At 30.1% G+C, this 18798-nt stretch overlaps 2 protein-coding genes across 6 annotated transcripts; one reads left to right on the forward strand and one right to left on the reverse strand.

Moving 5' to 3' along the window:
* Positions 1-4: 4 nt before the first annotated feature.
* Zasp66 (Z band alternatively spliced PDZ-motif protein 66) lies at positions 5-16708 on the reverse strand. Of its 5 annotated transcripts, none has more exons than XM_008194874.3 (8): positions 16579-16708; positions 10554-10702; positions 10232-10496; positions 4920-5066; positions 4786-4836; positions 4564-4652; positions 3037-3181; positions 5-575 (listed from the first exon to the last, which is right to left on the reverse strand). In XM_008194874.3, exons 1-8 carry the CDS (start codon positions 16690-16692, stop codon positions 447-449), a joined length of 1089 nt encoding a protein of 362 aa, XP_008193096.3. In that variant the 5' UTR covers positions 16693-16708; the 3' UTR covers positions 5-446. The 5 variants fall into 5 exon arrangements, with proteins under 5 accessions (XP_008193096.3, XP_967133.1, XP_064213111.1 ...); XM_962040.5 differs by lacking the exon at positions 16579-16708 and adding an exon at positions 13127-13469; XM_015980053.2 differs by having other exon boundaries at positions 370-575; positions 3003-3181.
* Positions 16709-16745: 37 nt separating this feature from the next.
* Positions 16746-17370, forward strand: LOC103312940 (hypothetical protein). The gene is made up of 2 exons (XM_008194873.3): positions 16746-16870; positions 16916-17370. The coding sequence occupies exons 1-2, from the start codon at positions 16789-16791 to the stop codon at positions 17284-17286; spliced, it is 453 nt and encodes a 150-aa protein (XP_008193095.1). The 5' UTR covers positions 16746-16788; the 3' UTR covers positions 17287-17370.
* Positions 17371-18798: the final 1428 nt, after the last annotated feature.

Raw genomic sequence — 18798 nt, forward strand, 5'->3', positions numbered from 1 at the left:
CTCATTTTACAGAAATAAGTTTACTTGATATAAATTATGTGGCACAAAAATAACAATCCTTCTATGGTTATAATAACTTAGCAGTTAATGTGAACGTTAAAATACTATAAAATAGTGTACTTACCTACGTATCTGACTAGATTCACTCGTTTAATAAAATTTGAAAATATATAGTACAACGAAACAAAAATCTGGCCGTGGATCGTTGCGACTTGACTCAACACAAGCCGCAAGACATCGACTTAAGCAACATACATCTTAAGCTAAGCTCAAAATAATAAGAAAAAGTATATCATTCAGGTAACACCTGTCAAATTAATCGGATGTTAAAAGGGCTCTACGTATTTGCACGATCAAATTTGATAGATATTTTCCTAAAACTAGATTCGAACATTTCTAAAATATTCGTCGTTTCAGTTCGGGGATCGGGTTTTTTTTTCAGTGATTTAGTAGCTGCTTTCGGGAAGGACGCTCCACATCAGCCTTTTGAACGATCCGCTCTGTTGGATCACCTCAGGGTCGCCGAGAGAGTTGCTGAAGGATGGGTTCTGGTTTACGACGTGATGGGACGATTTCTGAAAAGAAACACCATCTCCAACACCAGACAACAAGACAAACAAACAGATATACGTAAAAGCAAAAATACCACACAATAATAACAAACAAAATTATTAGAAATATAACCAAGAGGTGTTAACAATAAGCAACCCAATATTTTCTTCATATTTTAAATAAAAGATTCAAACAAAAAAAACGATTTAGGGTGGATTTTACAATCGTCAGATAAACCTCGGATAAGTTGTTTTTAGTATAATTACTATGGTTACAATTGTTACAACAATGTATTTTTCAAAATTTATTCCTAGGATAAAGTTGTCTGACGATTGCAAAATCCGCCCAAAACTAACTATTAATCTTTTTATTCTTGTAGATTTTAATAACTATACTTGGTACAGATGTTGTTAAATAAGAAATTTGTTGTTATGACCAGCGCTTCTTAACCTATGTTTTACGGGATCCTAAGGATCTAATTTATGCCAAAAATTTGTTGCTTCAATTTTGAGTTATAAGCATAAATTGCAAAGACGGATTATTTTTTTTAAATAGATGCAAATATTTTGTTCAATTTAGTTTCTTTGTCAACAAAACACGATCCTTTTATTGTGACCTTTAATTTTTATTGATTAATGATTAGATATAAAATGAGTCATACATTGTTGTTTAAAATTAAAAATGTGATAAACAAATTCTTATCAATTTAAAACAATTAAATTTTTTTTAATTTTAATCTCCCAGACTCTAGAACTCGAACTCTTAACTACGGAAAAATCTGTTTTATTAATTGTTTTAATTTTGAGTTAAAAACAAAAAGAAAGGCGGATTATTAAAAAAAAACAAAAAAGTAGGACAGTATTAATTAAATCGATGCAAGGACGTTATTTTTTGGCTCATTTTGGTAATTTAGTGAGATATTGCAAAATTGGCTAATCTATTAAAAAATTAATGTATTTAGAAAAATATTATCACTAATATACGACACTTTCTCATTATCTTCTGCATTTACATTTTTTTACTTATTCTGTTTAACAGCAATCATTCTAAAAAAAGTTTTCTTTATGCACAAATTAGATTTTTTTTATTTAGTAAGAGTGGAACTGGATTAACTCAAGGGACTACAATTTGTTCGTTATAACCTATCGTTCGTTATAACCTATCGTTCGTTCTAACCGAACGACGTATTTATGGAGTAATTTTCAAGAAAAATTAATTCTAAACTTGGAATAGAAATACACGAAATAAAGTATTAAGCTAATTTATAAAAAAAGATACATTTACGCACACAAAAGTACACGTTCATACGTTATAACCTGGTTGTAGACCATTTTTTTGTCTAAATATTTGTTGTAAGTGAGGTTCGTTTGTTCGTTATAACCGAGTTCCAGTGTAATTTAATCTCGCATTTTTTTATTTAACGGCCTTTTTCTGTTGAATTACTCGTAGTTCCTCATATCACCCTCTTTTTTAATGAAATTTGTTTTCGAAATTATGGAAAAATATATGTCTAAGCTTAATTTTTCAAGTTATTTACTTGAATTTAATTTATTTTATAATTTGGTTAATTTAAGAAACATAAGTCAATGCAAAAAGCACAAAAAGAGTTCAAGTTTGTGCTTTTTGGCATATTTCGTTCGGTTAAATTAACTTTTTAACGAGAATTGCAAAATGATGCAATTTCATGCAAAAATATGCTTTCAAATGTGCTGATTTACGTTATTTTATTCAATCTAGCTCTTTTAGAGTATTGTTTATGTTTTTCTGAATTATTAGCAGCCAAATTGGCGGATTTTATACATTTTGATTTTATACATTTATTATAAATTTTGACAGAATTTTTAATTGGACCAGAGAATCACCATAATTAAACTTTTTAACATAATTTTCAAAAAAAGACAAAAACCTAAAAGGTCTGTTAGAAGGAAAATGTAAGAATTCTGTTTTACACAATTTTTCTTGTCGTACACGAAAACAAAAAAAATCAAATTCAAATACAATCTGTGTTTCATAATGAAAACATCTGTAAAAATACTGTTTTCAAGTAATTCTGGATTATTTTTTGCTTTATTACTTTTATTAGACATTTGATTAACGCATGGTACAAAATGGTGGATGCGCCGGGCTATATTAGCCATAAAATGGAGTTGGCAACAATGAATGATTTTGTAAAAAAAAGACTTGTCCTTTTTATATTGTGTAGTAGTACCTATCTATAATTATTATAGGCAACACTAAATTATGTTGTGTGATAATTTATTTTTCAATTTGATAATCACGACTCCAAAAATTCCAACCCTTTGGTGACTCCTCTGTGTCTTTAGAATAGCCAACTTACTTTCGTTATCATCTTTGGAAGCAAACACGTTTTTGTGGTGTTTTTTGTAATAAAACCCGAATTAAAACAGACTCGCACACGTTGCAGCGTTGCAAAAGCAGCAGTGACGTACTTGGCAAGAAGCGGTGCTAATTATTGCTGTTTACCTTGGCCGGGATTGTTTTGTTGGGAGCGTAGATGCGGCTCTGGGGTGGAACGGTCACTTCTTGCACCGTTTCGCCCAACTGCTCCTCTTGAAGGGCTTTGTAGGTCTCACTCTCGGCCGGATTGAACTTGACTTGCTTGCGAATTCTGCAAATCAACAAAAATACGGTTTTTTCCAAGCGCCATTTTCGTCGATGATCTTGAGCTTCAAACGAAATGGAATTTGCTTTCATCGGCAAGTTTTCGTGCAAGTACACAAGATCATGAACATTTGGACTTGGGCCATTTGGGACCGCGGCCAGGTCGATAAAATCATAGTTAGGTGCGCATAATGTTACTTAAATTCAAGGTAACACCAAAACACTTGTGTATTTGTATACACATAATATTTTAAGTAATACTCGTACTCGACGGTATACATTTTTTCAAATGAAACATAAAAGACGGGCTTTGGACCGCAGCCAAATCCCTTATATTTTCAGTTTTATCAGAGAATTAGGTGTCGAAGTGATTATGTGACAGGTCACTGAACCACAAAACTCCAACTACAGAATGAAACTGTGGCTAAAAATTTTTTTTTGTCACATTAACGTACATCAAGTAGGCCGATTGAGAGAAAAACTGTCATATTTAATATTAATAATGACACAAATCTACCATACAGGGTGGCCCAGCCCAGCCCCCGTCTTCTGTAACTAAATTATTGTTAAAATTGGAGTCTTGTTACTTTTTGGATATTATTTATACTCTGAGACATACTTTAAGAAAATATTTTTGATTATTTTTTAATAGCATATGCTATTATTTTTTTGTGCTTATTAGGCTACATTTTTAGCTTCTTACATGTCCCAAAAGTTTTTTCAAATCGGTGAAGAGATTACTGTTAAAGAAATAAAAACCAAAAAATAAAAGAAGAATTAGAAGAATAAAAATATACTATTATGACGTCATCTTTTTTGGGACAATCTGTATAATCAAAAATATATAAAAAAGAAGCTGTACTAGACCCTTTATATATTAATTACGTAGTTAATTTAAATTAATTTTTAACTACCTCAGAAATAGGATACAATTATTTAGTCCAAAGCAAAAATTTTAGGGAAATTTGAGGTTGGATCATGTGATTTTTGCATTGTTACCACACAAAATTTTTGCTCGAATTTTTGATTTTTGTACGATGTCAATTCAGAAATGTTAAGTGTTTATTTTACGATCGCGGTTTATGTGAATTTGATGCTTTCAATCAGGGTGGCACCTGTCCGAAAATAGCCCACCTGACCTTGGCTCCCATGCTCACATTTTTTCGGTATTGCCAACCACATAAACAGTAATTTTGCGCGTCGCTTATTTAATAAAATCAAACTGACCTCCTTTATACGTTCTTCAATATTTTATCGAGTTGGCAGCGTGCCATCCTCTTTAATTTAATTAAATATTCAGGGTGTCCTACAAAACGTGTATCTCATTTTTTTGTGTTGGCAACACTTAATGGGAACACATCAGAAATAGCGCCATTTTTAATAACTTACGGATTTATGCCAGTTTGTTTTTGAATGGTGTCAGCAATGTTTGGCTCGCTGTACAAATTGATCGGGGAGTTGAATTGCTTGTGGACAAGCTAGAACAAATGTCAATCAGAAAATGTGTACAAAAAAAACACAACACACTGAATTAGCACAAATAAATACGCAAGTGTCTTGTCCAATTCTGACACTTTACAAAAACCAAAAAAAAAACACAAAAATAATAACCTGTTTATTCGGATCGCCGGTGGCTAATCTTTCCAAAACTGTGTTGGTAACCTGTTCCAAAGAAAAAATCAGTTTGTTGTAAAAAAATTAAAAAATGGGGTTAGTACATAGAGCGGTTAAAGCACGGTGATCACCTTTTGCTTGATTAAATGTTCGGGATCAAGGTGGTGTGGGGGCGCCCTTACGGCGGGGTTGGGGTGGTGTCGTAGATAACTCTCCGTTGGACCGGGTTCACGCTTCACTTTGGCACCGGGGAGTACCAGAGGGGTGGTACGGTAGGGCTACAACAGAGGGCAGTGTCACAAACAGCGGGAAACACAACAAAAATCGAGTGGCAACACTGAACTCTTCGTCGAGAATTGGTAGTGACATAAATATTACCAACATTACTAACACCTTTGTTGAACTAATCAGATAATCACTACTTTAGCAACAAAATTTGAACGTACCAGAAGTGGACAAAAGACATCCACAAAAATTCGATATTTTATGTTAGGATTACCTTCGGATCTTGAGTGCTAAATTAGAATTTTGTTGTAAGTTACACGGAAAAACGATTTTTTAATTTTATTTTTCTTGGACTCAATATTTTTTGAAAATCTAATTAGTAATAATTACTGATTTATCTCTACAAGGACCATATATTGTTACTATAATAAAAAACTATTTTTACTTTTATTTATGCAAAAATATGCCTTGAATTTTTTAAATTTTGACAATTTTTTTAAGACAAAACACCACAAAAGTATAAGTTTTCTACTCGATTGCGCATTTTTATATTTTTTATATAAGTATTTAAATGCAAAGTATACAAAGTATTTAAATAAACGCTGAATTCTTTGCGATTATTATAATTTTTGAGATGTATGAAGTCACTTTTAAAAGTATCACCCTGTACAAAAATGACGTGTTTTTCACAACTGTAAAAGATATGTTTACCAAAAATTACATCTTATCTATTAAAAAAGGATATTTTTTCATGTTTTGTTTAATCTGGTTATTTTAAAGGTGTTTGTATTTTAGTGAATAGATTAAATTGCATTTTTTTTATAAAAACCTTTGACTTATTTAATTTTTTTTTTCAAGAAACTGTCCATAAAATTATGAAAATAGGAAAATAGAAAAATCCTAGTTTGGTTTTGTAGTTTTTTTGATATAATTTATTTAGTTTTTTTTCAACGAGAATCACTCTAAACTCTAAAAAACTATATTTCTGAATCTGGAGGATTCAATTCCAGAAGTTTTTTTATCATTGAAACCTATGAAATGTACAATAAGTTAAAAAATTCTGTAAGCTTTAGAGATACCATATACATGAACCCCTAAAATTTTGATTAATTTGAATTAATTAATTTTGATTTCAGAACCTAAAAATTGAAAATATCGACATTTTAAATGGAATTTAAAAAACAAAAACACAAGCATTAAAAAGTACTAAAAATTAAAATTATTGCTCTGACTCAAATTTTTAAACCTATATAAATTTTATTTTATAGAAGTAATATAAGTAAGAATTTTTTTCGTAATCGCAATCGCTTTTATTGTAAAAATAAAAAGCACAGAAAAAATGGGAAAAAATAGATCACTTTATTTTGTTGTTTTTTTTTAATGACTGACCTGTTGAATTAGTGAAAGATATTTTCAAAAACGAATTTTCTAAGTTTGTATATTTTTCAACATACTTCGTTTTACGAAACTTATCTTTCAACGAGTATTATTTTCAAAAAACTGGTTCACTTTCTGCAAATATGTACAAGTCTGCTAAACTCTATTTTCTCTACTATATTCTATTCTACTCAATTTTTTTTTGTAAGCATGTGAATTTTTGCACTAGCAAAAATAAAATATTATTTCAGATGACATTTAAAAAAAATAATGAAAAAAATTTTACTAGCATAAAAAATTATTAATTAAATAAAAATAAAAATTTCAAATTGTTAAGGGATAGCAATATTTTAATTAAAAAAAATCACATGCAAACAAAAAACAATAAAGTAATAGCAAACGCTGATTTCTGTGTATATTATTATTAGTTTTCATTTTCTATTATACAGGGAAAATATTTTTAACAAACTCACCTTGTATATCGTTTGGAAGGAGTTAATTTGGCTTATTGTATCTCTTTTTTGGTGAATAAATGAAAGAATTTACAAATTGTATTAACAAAAGCTTCTAGCTTAATTTAATGAACATTTCACTTTTTACAAAAAAACAATAGCTGAATGTTTTTTTTTTAATTAACTTTTAGACTTGTAAAATTTGCCGAAAATCGCAAAATACAGAAAAAAAACGAAATAGTGCGAAATCTTGTGAAATTCCAGAAAAATCCGCACCGACGCAATTCCGGCGCACATCCGCAAGTCGGTTTATTTTCGTAAATTCTAGAACAGATGCGTGACGTCAACACCCATCAAAAATTCGAAAAGATAAAACCGCGACCAAATCTATACCAAAAAGCCCAAACATCCGGCCTAAAAATACGTCGCTCATTTGTAAGAATTAACCCAATTCGAAAATATCAACAGTCGAGAGTGGGCGTCTATTCTAAAATCCTCCGATTTATCAACTGCTTACCCACAACTTGGCGCTTTCATTTGGGGCAAAGTGCTCCCTGGAAGGAGTCCTGGACAAAATCATCCTCGCTAATCACCACTCTTAATGAACACCTGCCTCTGACTGAGTTAAAATTCGCGAAAAACCGCCCCACCATCGATATTTCAGCACTTTCAGTCATGTAAACAACCACGATTTCAGCGAAATTACTCGCACTCGAAAATGATTTTTTTCGCCGGTTTACGGGCCGTTTGCGAAACGGACGATTTATTTGTTAATTGGATTCGAGTAAAACAGGTGGTTCGTTGGGTTGTTTGATGGAGTGATAACACGATTTCGGGGAATATTGCAGTTAATTACTTGAATAACCTCATAGTTTTTGGAAGACGGCCAACTGGGGATTATGAAATACTTGAAGGTAAAAATAAACAAGGCGGAATTTTGCTGATGGGCCATTCACAAAACAGACTATATATACAGGGCGAGTTTGACAAGTACAGTCAAACAAAGTGAAAATGACGCCTCAATAAATCAGCCCCTGCTAGCCACAAGCTGGGTTAGGGTTGCCATTTATTTTGCATTTACAAATGCTAAGATAAATAAAAATGTAATTTTTTAAATAATAAATGGAAAGTCAGCAATTTTTTACGTTTATCTTTATTCATCAGTGTATGAAAATTATAATTTCCACATGATAGTTTAACAAATCGAACATAAACGGATTTGTTTCGATGTCAACTCTGAAAAAAATTTTTGAGTTATTACTACATAAGCGTAAATAAGTCAAAATTATTTAATAACAGTTAGTTCTGAATAATGGCATTTTAAAAATTTCAGGACATAAAAATAGGTAAGTCATTGATTTTTATAAATCATTTAAAATATTTTTGTTTTACATAAAATCAAATTTAAAATAAATAAAGCCTATTTCGTACAAAAATTATATTACTTAATTTAATTTTGGAAAACAGTTTATCTAATCAAATTATTAGATACGTTAATAATAATTTGTCTTTTGTCAATTTCATCTTATTAACGCATTTCTTTAGGAAATGTTTTTTTAATTGTTTACTATCTATTTAAAAAAACAAACATTTTCATTTAATTCTAAAGTGTTACAAATATCAAGAAATAAATTTCAAATAATTTTGCGTTTTTTTCTAGTGAAATTAAATAAATAATTTTGGTTCTATTTTAATCACTGTTGCAAGACCAATAGAAATCTTAGGACCGGATTAAGGAACTAAATTTTAGTTAGCATTTAACTTCACGTTTGTCACTGCAAAATAAATGGCAATTTAATACAAATTAGTTTAATTCTGAAGTTAATTTTAATTTAGTTTTCTGCTCAAAAACTTAAACCACTCGTAGTAGACGCACACGTGGAATTAAACCTTCTTCTCGCAAATATTGTTTAAACCATTTGCATAAAATTAAGTTTAAAATAGAGAAACCCTTATTCAAACAAAAATTATTGATTTTTATAAATCATTTAAAATATTATTCTTTTACATAAAATTAAGTTTAAAATAAATAAAGCCTATTTCGTACATAAATTATGTTACTTAATTTCATTTTGGAAAACAGTTTATCTAATAAAATTATTAGATACGTCAATAATAAGTTTTCTTTTATCAATTTAATCTTTATTGTTTTCTATCTATTTAAAAAACAAGCATTTTCATTTAATTCTAAATTGTTACAAATATCAAGAAATAAATTTTAAATAATTTTGCATTTTTTTCTGGTTAAATTAAATAAATAATTTTGGTTCTATTTTAATGACTGTTACAAGACTAATAGAAATCTTAGGACCGGATTAAGGAACTAAATTTTAGTTCGCATTTAACTTGACGTTTGTCATTGCAAAATAAATGGCAATTTAATACAAATTAGAGTAATTCTGAAGTTAATTTTAATTTAGTTTTCTGCTCAAAAACTTAAACCACACGTACTAGACGCACACGTGGAATTAAACCTTCTTCTCCCAAATATTGTTTAAACCATCAGCATAAAATCAAGTTTAAAATAGAGAAACCCTTATTCAAACAAAAATTATATTAATTAATTTTATAAAAAAAAAAAAATAAAAAATAATGTAGTTATTAATAATGCAAGAACGAAAACACAAGCTTAAAGTTTAGGGCTGTCGGGTCATAGACACCCGAAAACTTTAAGCGTTGTCGCATGAGTGTTATTCAAAATTTTTTTTGTTGAAATAAAACGAGTTTTAAATTAAACTTTTTTAAATTTATTTAAAATTTTAAATTGAAACGTGTTTTAAATTAAATTTAAAACACGCTGCTATCTGAAATGTGTTTTAAAATAGTGTTTATAATCTAGTAGGGTTCAGATATTAAAAAGAACGCTTAAAATGTTACCAACGAAAAAAATTATAATGACTTTTAATGCATAATTCTCTTTAAGAAATGGTTTGTTACATTTTTCACAAAAAAATACAACACTTTTATTTAATTAACTTGACTTTATTAAATTTTCATTTTGCTCCGGAAGAAATTTATCTTTAAACTACGTCTGCTTGCGATTAGAAGGGTCGGCGTCTATAGCAGGGACTGGTTTATTGAGACGTCATTTTCACTTTGTTCGACTGTACATACACACAATATTCGTTCGTTTCTATTTCTAATTCCATCCAAAGTTATTTAAAAAATGTATGGTACTTAAGAAGAATAGATTAAGAGATCTATCGGCACTTTTTAATGTTATTTTATTACGTGGGCCAAAAGTCATTCTAAACAAATAAAAAATTTTCAATTTCGAACAAGTTTGGTTATTTTTGGCCGCGTAAGTGAATTTGTTACTCTAAAACAAAATAAATCTGTCGAAAAAATTTTCGGGAACAGTTTTTTTTTGCCTTTTAATTAAAAATTACCTGGTTGGTGACATGGATGTCCTGTCCGTTGGCGGTGTCCTGCTTCTTGTGGCTGCCATAGTAGACCGGTTCAAAATAGTTGTCGTCGATCGGTGTCAAAGGAGAGGAATAGTAAGGAGTCAGTGCTGATCCTGCTGGACTGTATGGCGAAGGCGTCGAATAGTTTCCTTTGGGTGAAAGATGTGGTGAGACCGATAAGGGGCTGTAATTGTGAGAGCTAGTCCTTGATGATCCTGTGCTGGTGTTGTGTCGAGGATTGTTCTCTCTGAAATCACAAAAAATCATTTTACAAAAATGCAAAATTTAATGATTACTCACTCACCTTTGCACTACCACTCGAATGTTATTGCCAGCGTTTTTAAATAAAGTCTGGGCATCCTGGTGACGAATGTCCCTGGCATCGTAGTTGCCCACTTTGGTGATGATATCACCACGCTGCAGGACCCCGTTTGAGGGTGAGCCGAATCCGACCTAGAACCAAACCAAAAATCGTTTGAAAAATGGCAAAAAATTACGTTTGAGCTAACAATTTAATTGAAGGAAAATTGAAAAAAAGAATTTGTATAGTGTTTAGTGAGAAATTTACATTTTACATGTTTACATTTACTTTATAATAACATATCATAATAACAAATTTTAGTAATCAAGTCATTTTTCTTTAATACTCACTAATAAGTACTAATAACCAATATTTTTGTTTATTGTTTTTAATAGTAGATATTAGCTGTTTCAAATTTACTATTATAAATTACTCATGCACTTCAAAAAAATAATAGTTAATGTAATTTAAAATTAATTTGCAATTTTATCAATCATATTTAAAAAAATAATTCGGTACAATCCGGCGTTGGAGTTTTTAAAGCTAATACACTTCCTTATCTTTCTGGTACTACAAAGTAATATAAAAAAGTAAAATTAAAAAAAATTATGTCAAATTTATCAAAGTATTGCAATGACGAAATTCAGCTAGTACAAGGTAAAGGTTTTGTTTATATCATTATTATCAGTTGTTATTGTTAGATAATGTAGTTTAAAATTATTTTACCAAACAATGCGTAATTCTGGAGCAGATATTTCGCAAAAAAGTATTCGGCATCAATATTGTGATCACTGATCATATTCATTTCATAATGAATGATTTTATAGTGAATGAATGAATTTTTTACTACTAAATAATTCGAATTATGAGACAACAGTTAAATTATTCTTTTAAAATTAATTCTCAATGTGCCACAAATTATGAATAAATTTATATTTTTTTAATTTTTTTTCTTAATTTTTTGAATATTTCTCATTTAAAACAAGTAAAAATTACTTCATTATTCAGGGCTAATAAAATTATAAATATTTCTATTCTATGGCGTCAGAATGTAGCATTTAGGAAAAATAAAAAACCACTGTTCTAGAATTTTTTTTTAAAATGAACCATATAAATGTTAATTTTCTGCTTAAATATTTAATACTTTAAGTTTGAGCTTCAGTTTCTGTCCACTCTTGAAATAGTTTAAAAAATAGCACCTCCTTTTTTCCTTTTTAATACATCAACGTTTTAAACATAAATAGCCTCATTTAAAATTACAAAAATGTCGTTTAAATATTAAAAATCTCAATTTGTGACTAAAATGAACTTTCATCTCATCAATGACACCCAGAAATCCCGAAATCTGTAAACCCTTATTTATAAAAAATGGGAGAATAAAATTTTAAAAACTGATATGTAGATAATTATGGAAGCTAATATATCAAAGGTATAATTTCTCAAATCGTAGAATCGTAAATTTTGAATTCTAGAACTCAAAAATAGTAAAACACATACTAAAAAATCTATCGGGTTACTGAAATGGATGGTGAAAAAAATATATATTGCCGACACTGGAATATTATTATCACCCTTGGTCATATGCTACATCAAGCTTATAAATTTGTGGTTCTAAAACTAAAAAAACTAAACTTGGAATTTTAAATCATAATTACGATTAAAATAAAAAAACATGACATGCTTACACCTACTGGTTTAGAAACTAACTAAATTTATGTGCATCCAATAGACCAAAGAACATAAACATTTAAAATGTCTTTTGGAGAGGTGGTTGTATTGTAATAAAATTTTGCGAGAAAATTAATACCAAAAATGATTAAAGTTAAAAAAGCGTTGAAGAAAGTATGAAATAATTGATAGTGGCTTGTAACTTTAAAATTAAACCCTTGCCACATGATATATGCTTTTTAAATTTTATTTAAATAAATACATAGAATAATATGTAACACTTAACGTCTGGAAACCTTGAAAAAAAAATTATTTTTTATTTTATCTCAATCACTATTTCGCTTTTTACTTAAAGAAGTTAAAATACATTCACTAATTGTGACCTATGTAAAGTTGATTTGTTTTTCCATCTTTACATACGACTCTATGTTTTCTAAAGCGCGTGCAAGCTTAATTGGCGCAGTCAGTAGGGTGGTCCAGTCACGTTGTTAACTTTTAACAACGTGTGAAATTTTAATGGAGCTTTCTATAAACCGGTCCTTAATGTTTAATTTGCCACTTTCTTTCAAGACACTAACAAGGCGCCAATGAAAAATTTTTTTAACTGTTTTTTTTTGACTCAATTAAAATATTTTTTTTTAAATCTCATTCTGGAAGCAAAATTATAACGCTACTTGTCGTCAAATGGGCCATGGTAACTTAGAGGTCATACATTTCTATAAAAAATGTGGGGGTCAGGTCAGGTCAAGTCACCCTTCCTGTTTGCTGTTTTTATTTATAGACAATCATGAAATTTTCAAGGCATTACAGCGCTTTTGGCAGGAACACAATCTCAAAAATTGTCCCGAAATATAATCCTCGGTTTTGTATCGAAAGCCCAGTCACAACAAGTCACCTTGTACTCTTACCCTGGTGACAATCAGCGGCATCTTGACATCGGCACCACCCACCAAACTGAATCCCCATTGCTCAGTGGGGGAATCCCTCCGCAAGTTGAGCACAATTTGATGCGTTTTACCCATAGATCACGATTCAAAGCCCACCAACCAACCACTAAAGCCACCAAACGAGTTGCTCTCTGTGTTTACGACTCACGATTTGTTGTTACCGAAAATAAATTGGAACAAGCGAACAAAAACTATAATTAGACATTAACAATAAATCCTGGCCGAGATCTAGCACTTAATCGAGCAACGATTTTCAGGGTGTCTTTTTTTTTCGGTCACTCAACAGGTTTCGGATAACTGACAGAATTGGCTTAGCTGGGATAGAACTTCGCTTGGGAATAGCCCCCCTACCCTGCATTGCTGAGTGATGCAGAAATAGATCCAAGACGCTTTTGCGTTGTGGTTTGCGAGGAGGAAGACAGCAGGGGGCGCCGGTTTCAACAAATGCAATTTTTGATGCAGGAAGGAATTTAGCCTCGAGCCAAATGTCACGCCTTGACGGCTCTCCAGAAAAGAATCAATTCTAAATTACATTACAAGCTATTTTAGCAATTTGAATTTAAAGTGTGAAAAATCCCCGTCAGTGGCACTGTTGCCAACCGAAAGCGTCATTCATGATCACCCGGTATAGCAGAGAATAGATTTGAACTCATTCAACTTTAAATAGGTACAAATGACACACTCAAATCCCAAATAATTTGAAAACTGTTTCACCCGCCTAAAGTAAACAATGATTGTTGCGTCTCCTCGACATTAACGCTATTTTTAAACGGTATGTGGAACGAAAAGCAGAATCGCACATTCATTCGCATATTTATTGCAGTTTTAAATCAAAAAACATCTGTCGATTTGTTATTTTTGAAAACAGACACGAATAAAAAGAAAAACAAAGTCTAGATCAAAAACATCTTTGGTAATAACACGTACAACGTCTAAACAAAGTTGAAACTTTGCGACTGATTTCCAGTTAAAAGTTTTTCAATTTGTTATACAGTGTGTATACAAAATAGCGCATGAGCTCTTTGGTGCAGTCACGATGAAAAAGAATGACTCTCCTAAAAGCGCAGCCGATGTGATACAGTTAATGTACAGTTTGCCTAGTTTATGAACTAGAAAGACAGATTTGAATCGGATTTTTGCTATTCAGCTTCCAGCCCATTTGGTAGAGTTTTTTTTATCGTGACTGTACGTTATAGAAAACGTCCCAGGAAACCTCAAAAATATCTAATAAAAAATACATCACCTTTTTTTACAAATTCATAGACAAAAATTATTTTATTTATTTTATTTTTCTCTCAATGCGTGTGAATTATCCCAAAAGTTTTCAACAATTCCTTGTAATAAATATTAATTAATTAAAAACGTCAATACAGACTGGACTAAAAGTAACGCACAATATTATATTTTTGTTTTGTTATTTTTCATGAAAATCCTCAGGCAAGTCGATTTTTTTTGCTACACTTTGATACTATAATGGCATTTCTGAAGTCATTAATATTTTTTTTAGTTCATTTTTGATTAGTGTTTTAGTGTTTTCTCGTACGTACAAAGAATTTAAAAAAAATAAGCAACAATTTTTTTCCAAAAAAAGGAGAAAATAAAATAAAAAATTATAAAAGCTATTGAGAGTATTATACAAAGAGCTTTGCTTTGTCTTTTCGTGCTATATAGCTTTATAATTTTATAAGAGATGATTCTTTTTTGTTTACTGTTTTGTGCTTAAAATTATAAGAAACAATTACCGCTTAAGAATACGTCAATAACAAGAAGATAAAGCCCGTTATGTTTAACTGTCAATATTTTTTTTATTTTTTAAATTTTATATTTTAATTTTAATTTAATTTTTTTTATATAGAGTGTTTCACATAACCTTACGAGGCATGTGCTTAATGTACGCACCCAAACATACAAAAGTCACAAGACACTAGATATAAAAAATTAACATATTATATAATTATTTCATTTTTGGAAACCGATGACAGTAGTTATCAAACTAATCACTGTTTCTTTGATAATCATGAAGTGCTATTTTTTTAAACAGTTGTCATGTGTTCTTATCAAGTGACGCAATTAATATGAATCTAATTTATCTATCTTAGTCACTAACTATCCAAAAACGTTGAAATGTTTTGAAGGGGTGAACAAATTAGAGACTACCCAAATTTTCAAAATTTGTTTTCAAGTTTGTATTGGAATATGTATTCTTGGATTTCTTTTACAGGCGCAGGTCTCGTAAAAATATGTGAAACACTCTCTATTTTTGTTGTTACTACCTGAAAGGTAAAGATAAAGATGTGTATTATCCAAAACAGTGAACAAAAATGTCGGTTGTCATTAAAAAAATATAAATGACGACACAACTCAAAAACTAAAGACATTATAAATATCAGAATATAATGTCAAAAGGTAGCATTAGAAAAAATAAAATCGAAGAAAAAATATATTCAAAAATTCATTGATCGTAATTCTGTGATTTCCAGTGTCATCTATAACAAAAAATACTTCAGAAAAAATTGTTGGTAGCCTCAAAATTATTTAAATATTTAATTTTTTATTTACCTATTTTCTGGGGTTGGTGACAACGATTTTTTTCCACAAAACAAAATGTAATTCGCTTTTTTTAGAATGCCATAAGAAATATATACCAGGAGACTATTAAACATTGTGATTCTTGTCGTCAAGTTGGCAACAAATTTGAAATCTTAATTTAGGAACTTTTGAATATAAATGTAAAAATTTTATACCCATTGGTATAAAATTGGTACGACATGAACAAACTAGCAGGGAGGCCAATAATTTAGTGGTGCCAATAGATTTTTTTGCCTCAAACAATAAAATTCATCCAGTATAACAATTTTTTGCAACGATTTAATAATAAATAATTTTTTAATTAAGAAGGTTAGTAGGTAATTCATTTAAATTTGAAAGAATTGTATAAAAAGTTTCAAAATGCATAGAGAGTAAAATAAAACGCTGAATGCTCTAGATATAAAGGAAAAAACAAAAAAACTAGTTTTATGATAATTGTTAGGTAAAACTTGAAATTAAAAAAGTGTTTTTAAGCCAACAAAGGTCATTGGAATTTGAAAAAAAAGTCTTGTAGAAAAAAACAACACTTTTTATTTAAAAAATCTCTATTCCTGGCCTACAGAGGCCGAATTTCCGATTACATCACAGAACATTATAAGAGCACACTTATTTATAGCAAAAAAATCGAAAATATCTGCAGGAATTGGCACGGTTTTGGTCTAAAATTACGAAAACAATGGAGGTCATTGTCGATAGTGGCCTTTTGGCCACAAGTTGCAAAATGAAACAAACTGTTAGCTACCTGTTAGCAGCGCCACACTTGAACCGACTGAACCACCTGTTAGTGCAATAATAAATTCAGAAAGCATCACCATCTGACTCACTTTCTTTTTCTTCTGACCAGACGACCTCCATTGCCAGAAAGAGGGCCTCTGGTACGACATCGTTTTTATACGCCTGGCAAAATACTGTCCTGATTTTTGAGCAATTAGAGACATTTTTGATGGTGGGGGAGTGAATCCGGGCGCTCATTTTATATTTAGTTGGTTTTATTGTAACAACAGCTGTTTGGCAGATCATGAGTCAAAAACAAAATGTCACTCAAAATCTTCTTCGGGCCGTATGAGGCCCACGGAGTCATCAGGCACAAGACGCAGAAGTTGTACGGACTTTTGAGTAAAAGCCCAACTTTGGTGAAAAAAATTTGAAACTGTTTTTCAGCAAAGCTCAGCGAGCTTGGATACGAGCTGGAGCTTATTGCTACCAATCGACTCAACAATCTCACGATTCATTTGAGGGACAAGCAGATCTATCGCTGCGATTTGCGCTATTTGATGTTTAATATTGATTATGAGGACGATCCCGTGTGCCAAAATATCGTCAAAAGTGTGGAAGAAACCAGAGCTTTGTTTGACGCCGAACAAAATCTAGCTACGTTTGATACCCTTAAAAAGAATTACAAGGGGGATACCCGGGATTTGCTGGCCGAAGATGTGGATCTTATGTTTGAAATACCGCACACTTATGAGGAATTTAAAATCAGGAGCACCAAAAAGGCCAGTGTGGTCCGATCTCTTGATCGCTCACTGTAGCACTTTTTTATTGAAAACACATAATTTGTTACTAGCTTTTGTACATTTTGAATGAAATACATTTTTCGTGTCCGTATAACATTACCCCGATCCTTGCGGTGGATTATCTTTGTTATTAACCAATCTGAAGAGATTACAAAGTTTTAATAAGTTCTGTAAACAGGATTTAATATTTTTGGAAGATGTGTTCATCACAAATATAACAAATATAATAAAAACTGTTTCCTCTGTGTAAACAAAGTCTCAGAATCGGAAACATCGGAAGTAAAAAAAAATAATAAAAAACCCAAAAAAATGTACACAATGTAATAGTACTATTCGAAAACAAGAGCAGTTAAAAATATAAACAATCACCAAAACGTATGGATACGATTAAATTTTATAAAAACCATTCATCAAAACTTAATGAAATTTGGTAAATGCTTAAGATTGTTTAAATTCTATCGTTTCAGGTGTTTATCAAATTTTTATCTCTATTTCGTAGGATACAAGGCTAACTTAAATGGGAAGAAGGGTCAAATTCAATATTTTTTCTAAGTCCTATTAAAAAAAATTAAAACTAATAAAATTTTGAAAAATGTAAAATTTTGTTAGCTTTGGCTATGTTGTCTTTATCTGTAGTTAGTTCTTTACCGCTTGAACATTGACCAAAAGTAAAAGTTAAGAATAATTGTTATATTAACACTTTTAATCGAAAAAACATATTTTAATAAAAAAAGTTTAGACACGAAATACACGATTTTAATGTTACAAAAAATAATAATGTTACAAATAATGTTACAAAAGATGTTCAAAATAATTTTCATTGACTTCTTGGCTTTCTGTAACCATGACCAATCAACATGAGGATTTCTATGGACTCAATTTCATTGTTATCATTGTTAAACTAATTATTCCACACAAGTTTAATTTTTGGCTAATACATGTATAAGTAACAGATCACTAATAGCAGTATTTTCAAAACTAACTTAGTTTTACTTTTCCAGAAATCCAGAATATATTTTCTTAATTTTAATTTTATTTTAAATAAACAATAAAGGTGGGTATATGTTACATCACTGAATTCAGAAAAAATACTCTTTTAATAAATATTAATTTTGACTCTTTGTGTCATTAAAAAAATCAAGTTAGCCTTGTATTTTCAAAATAAATGACGATAGAAATTTGAAAAAGATATCAGACAATAGAGTTAAAACACTTTTAACTGTTTCTGTTTTTTAATAATAATTTACGTCTATATTAATTTTTTGTATTAACTAACTATTATGTGTTGTTATCATTTTTGGTATTATTATTAATTGTTAATTATTGACAGTTTTTTGTGTAACTTTTAGAATGAACACTTAAAAATAAATGAATCATACAAATCTTTTTATTTCCTACCTTGCAAGAATACATTATTTTTTTATTATTATTGTTGTTATCTTGTTATCTCTTCAATGTCTAAGTATAAGTCCGTCAATAATATTAAACATTAAAAAGATAACAAGATAACAACAATAATAATAAAAA

Source organism: Tribolium castaneum, chromosome 5, assembly GCF_031307605.1.
Source record: "Tribolium castaneum strain GA2 chromosome 5, icTriCast1.1, whole genome shotgun sequence".
Lineage (NCBI taxonomy): Eukaryota > Metazoa > Arthropoda > Insecta > Coleoptera > Tenebrionidae > Tribolium > Tribolium castaneum.

Coding starts and splice junctions, on each gene's coding strand:
- LOC103312940 (XM_008194873.3), top strand. CDS start 16,789: ATGTCACTCAAAATCTTCTTCGGGCCGTATGAGGCCCACGGAGTCATC. Junction 16,871..16,915: donor GAAGTTGTACGGACTTTTGA/GTAAAAGCCCAA, acceptor ACTGTTTTTCAG/CAAAGCTCAGCGAGCTTGGA.
- Zasp66 (XM_008194874.3), bottom strand. CDS start 16,692: ATGTCTCTAATTGCTCAAAAATCAGGACAGTATTTTGCCAGGCGTATA. Junction 3,182..4,563: donor AAACAAACTGGCATAAATCC/GTAAGTTATTAA, acceptor GTTGATTTGCAG/AATTCGCAAGCAAGTCAAGT. Junction 576..3,036: donor ACAAAACAATCCCGGCCAAG/GTAAACAGCAAT, acceptor GTTTCTTTTCAG/AAATCGTCCCATCACGTCGT.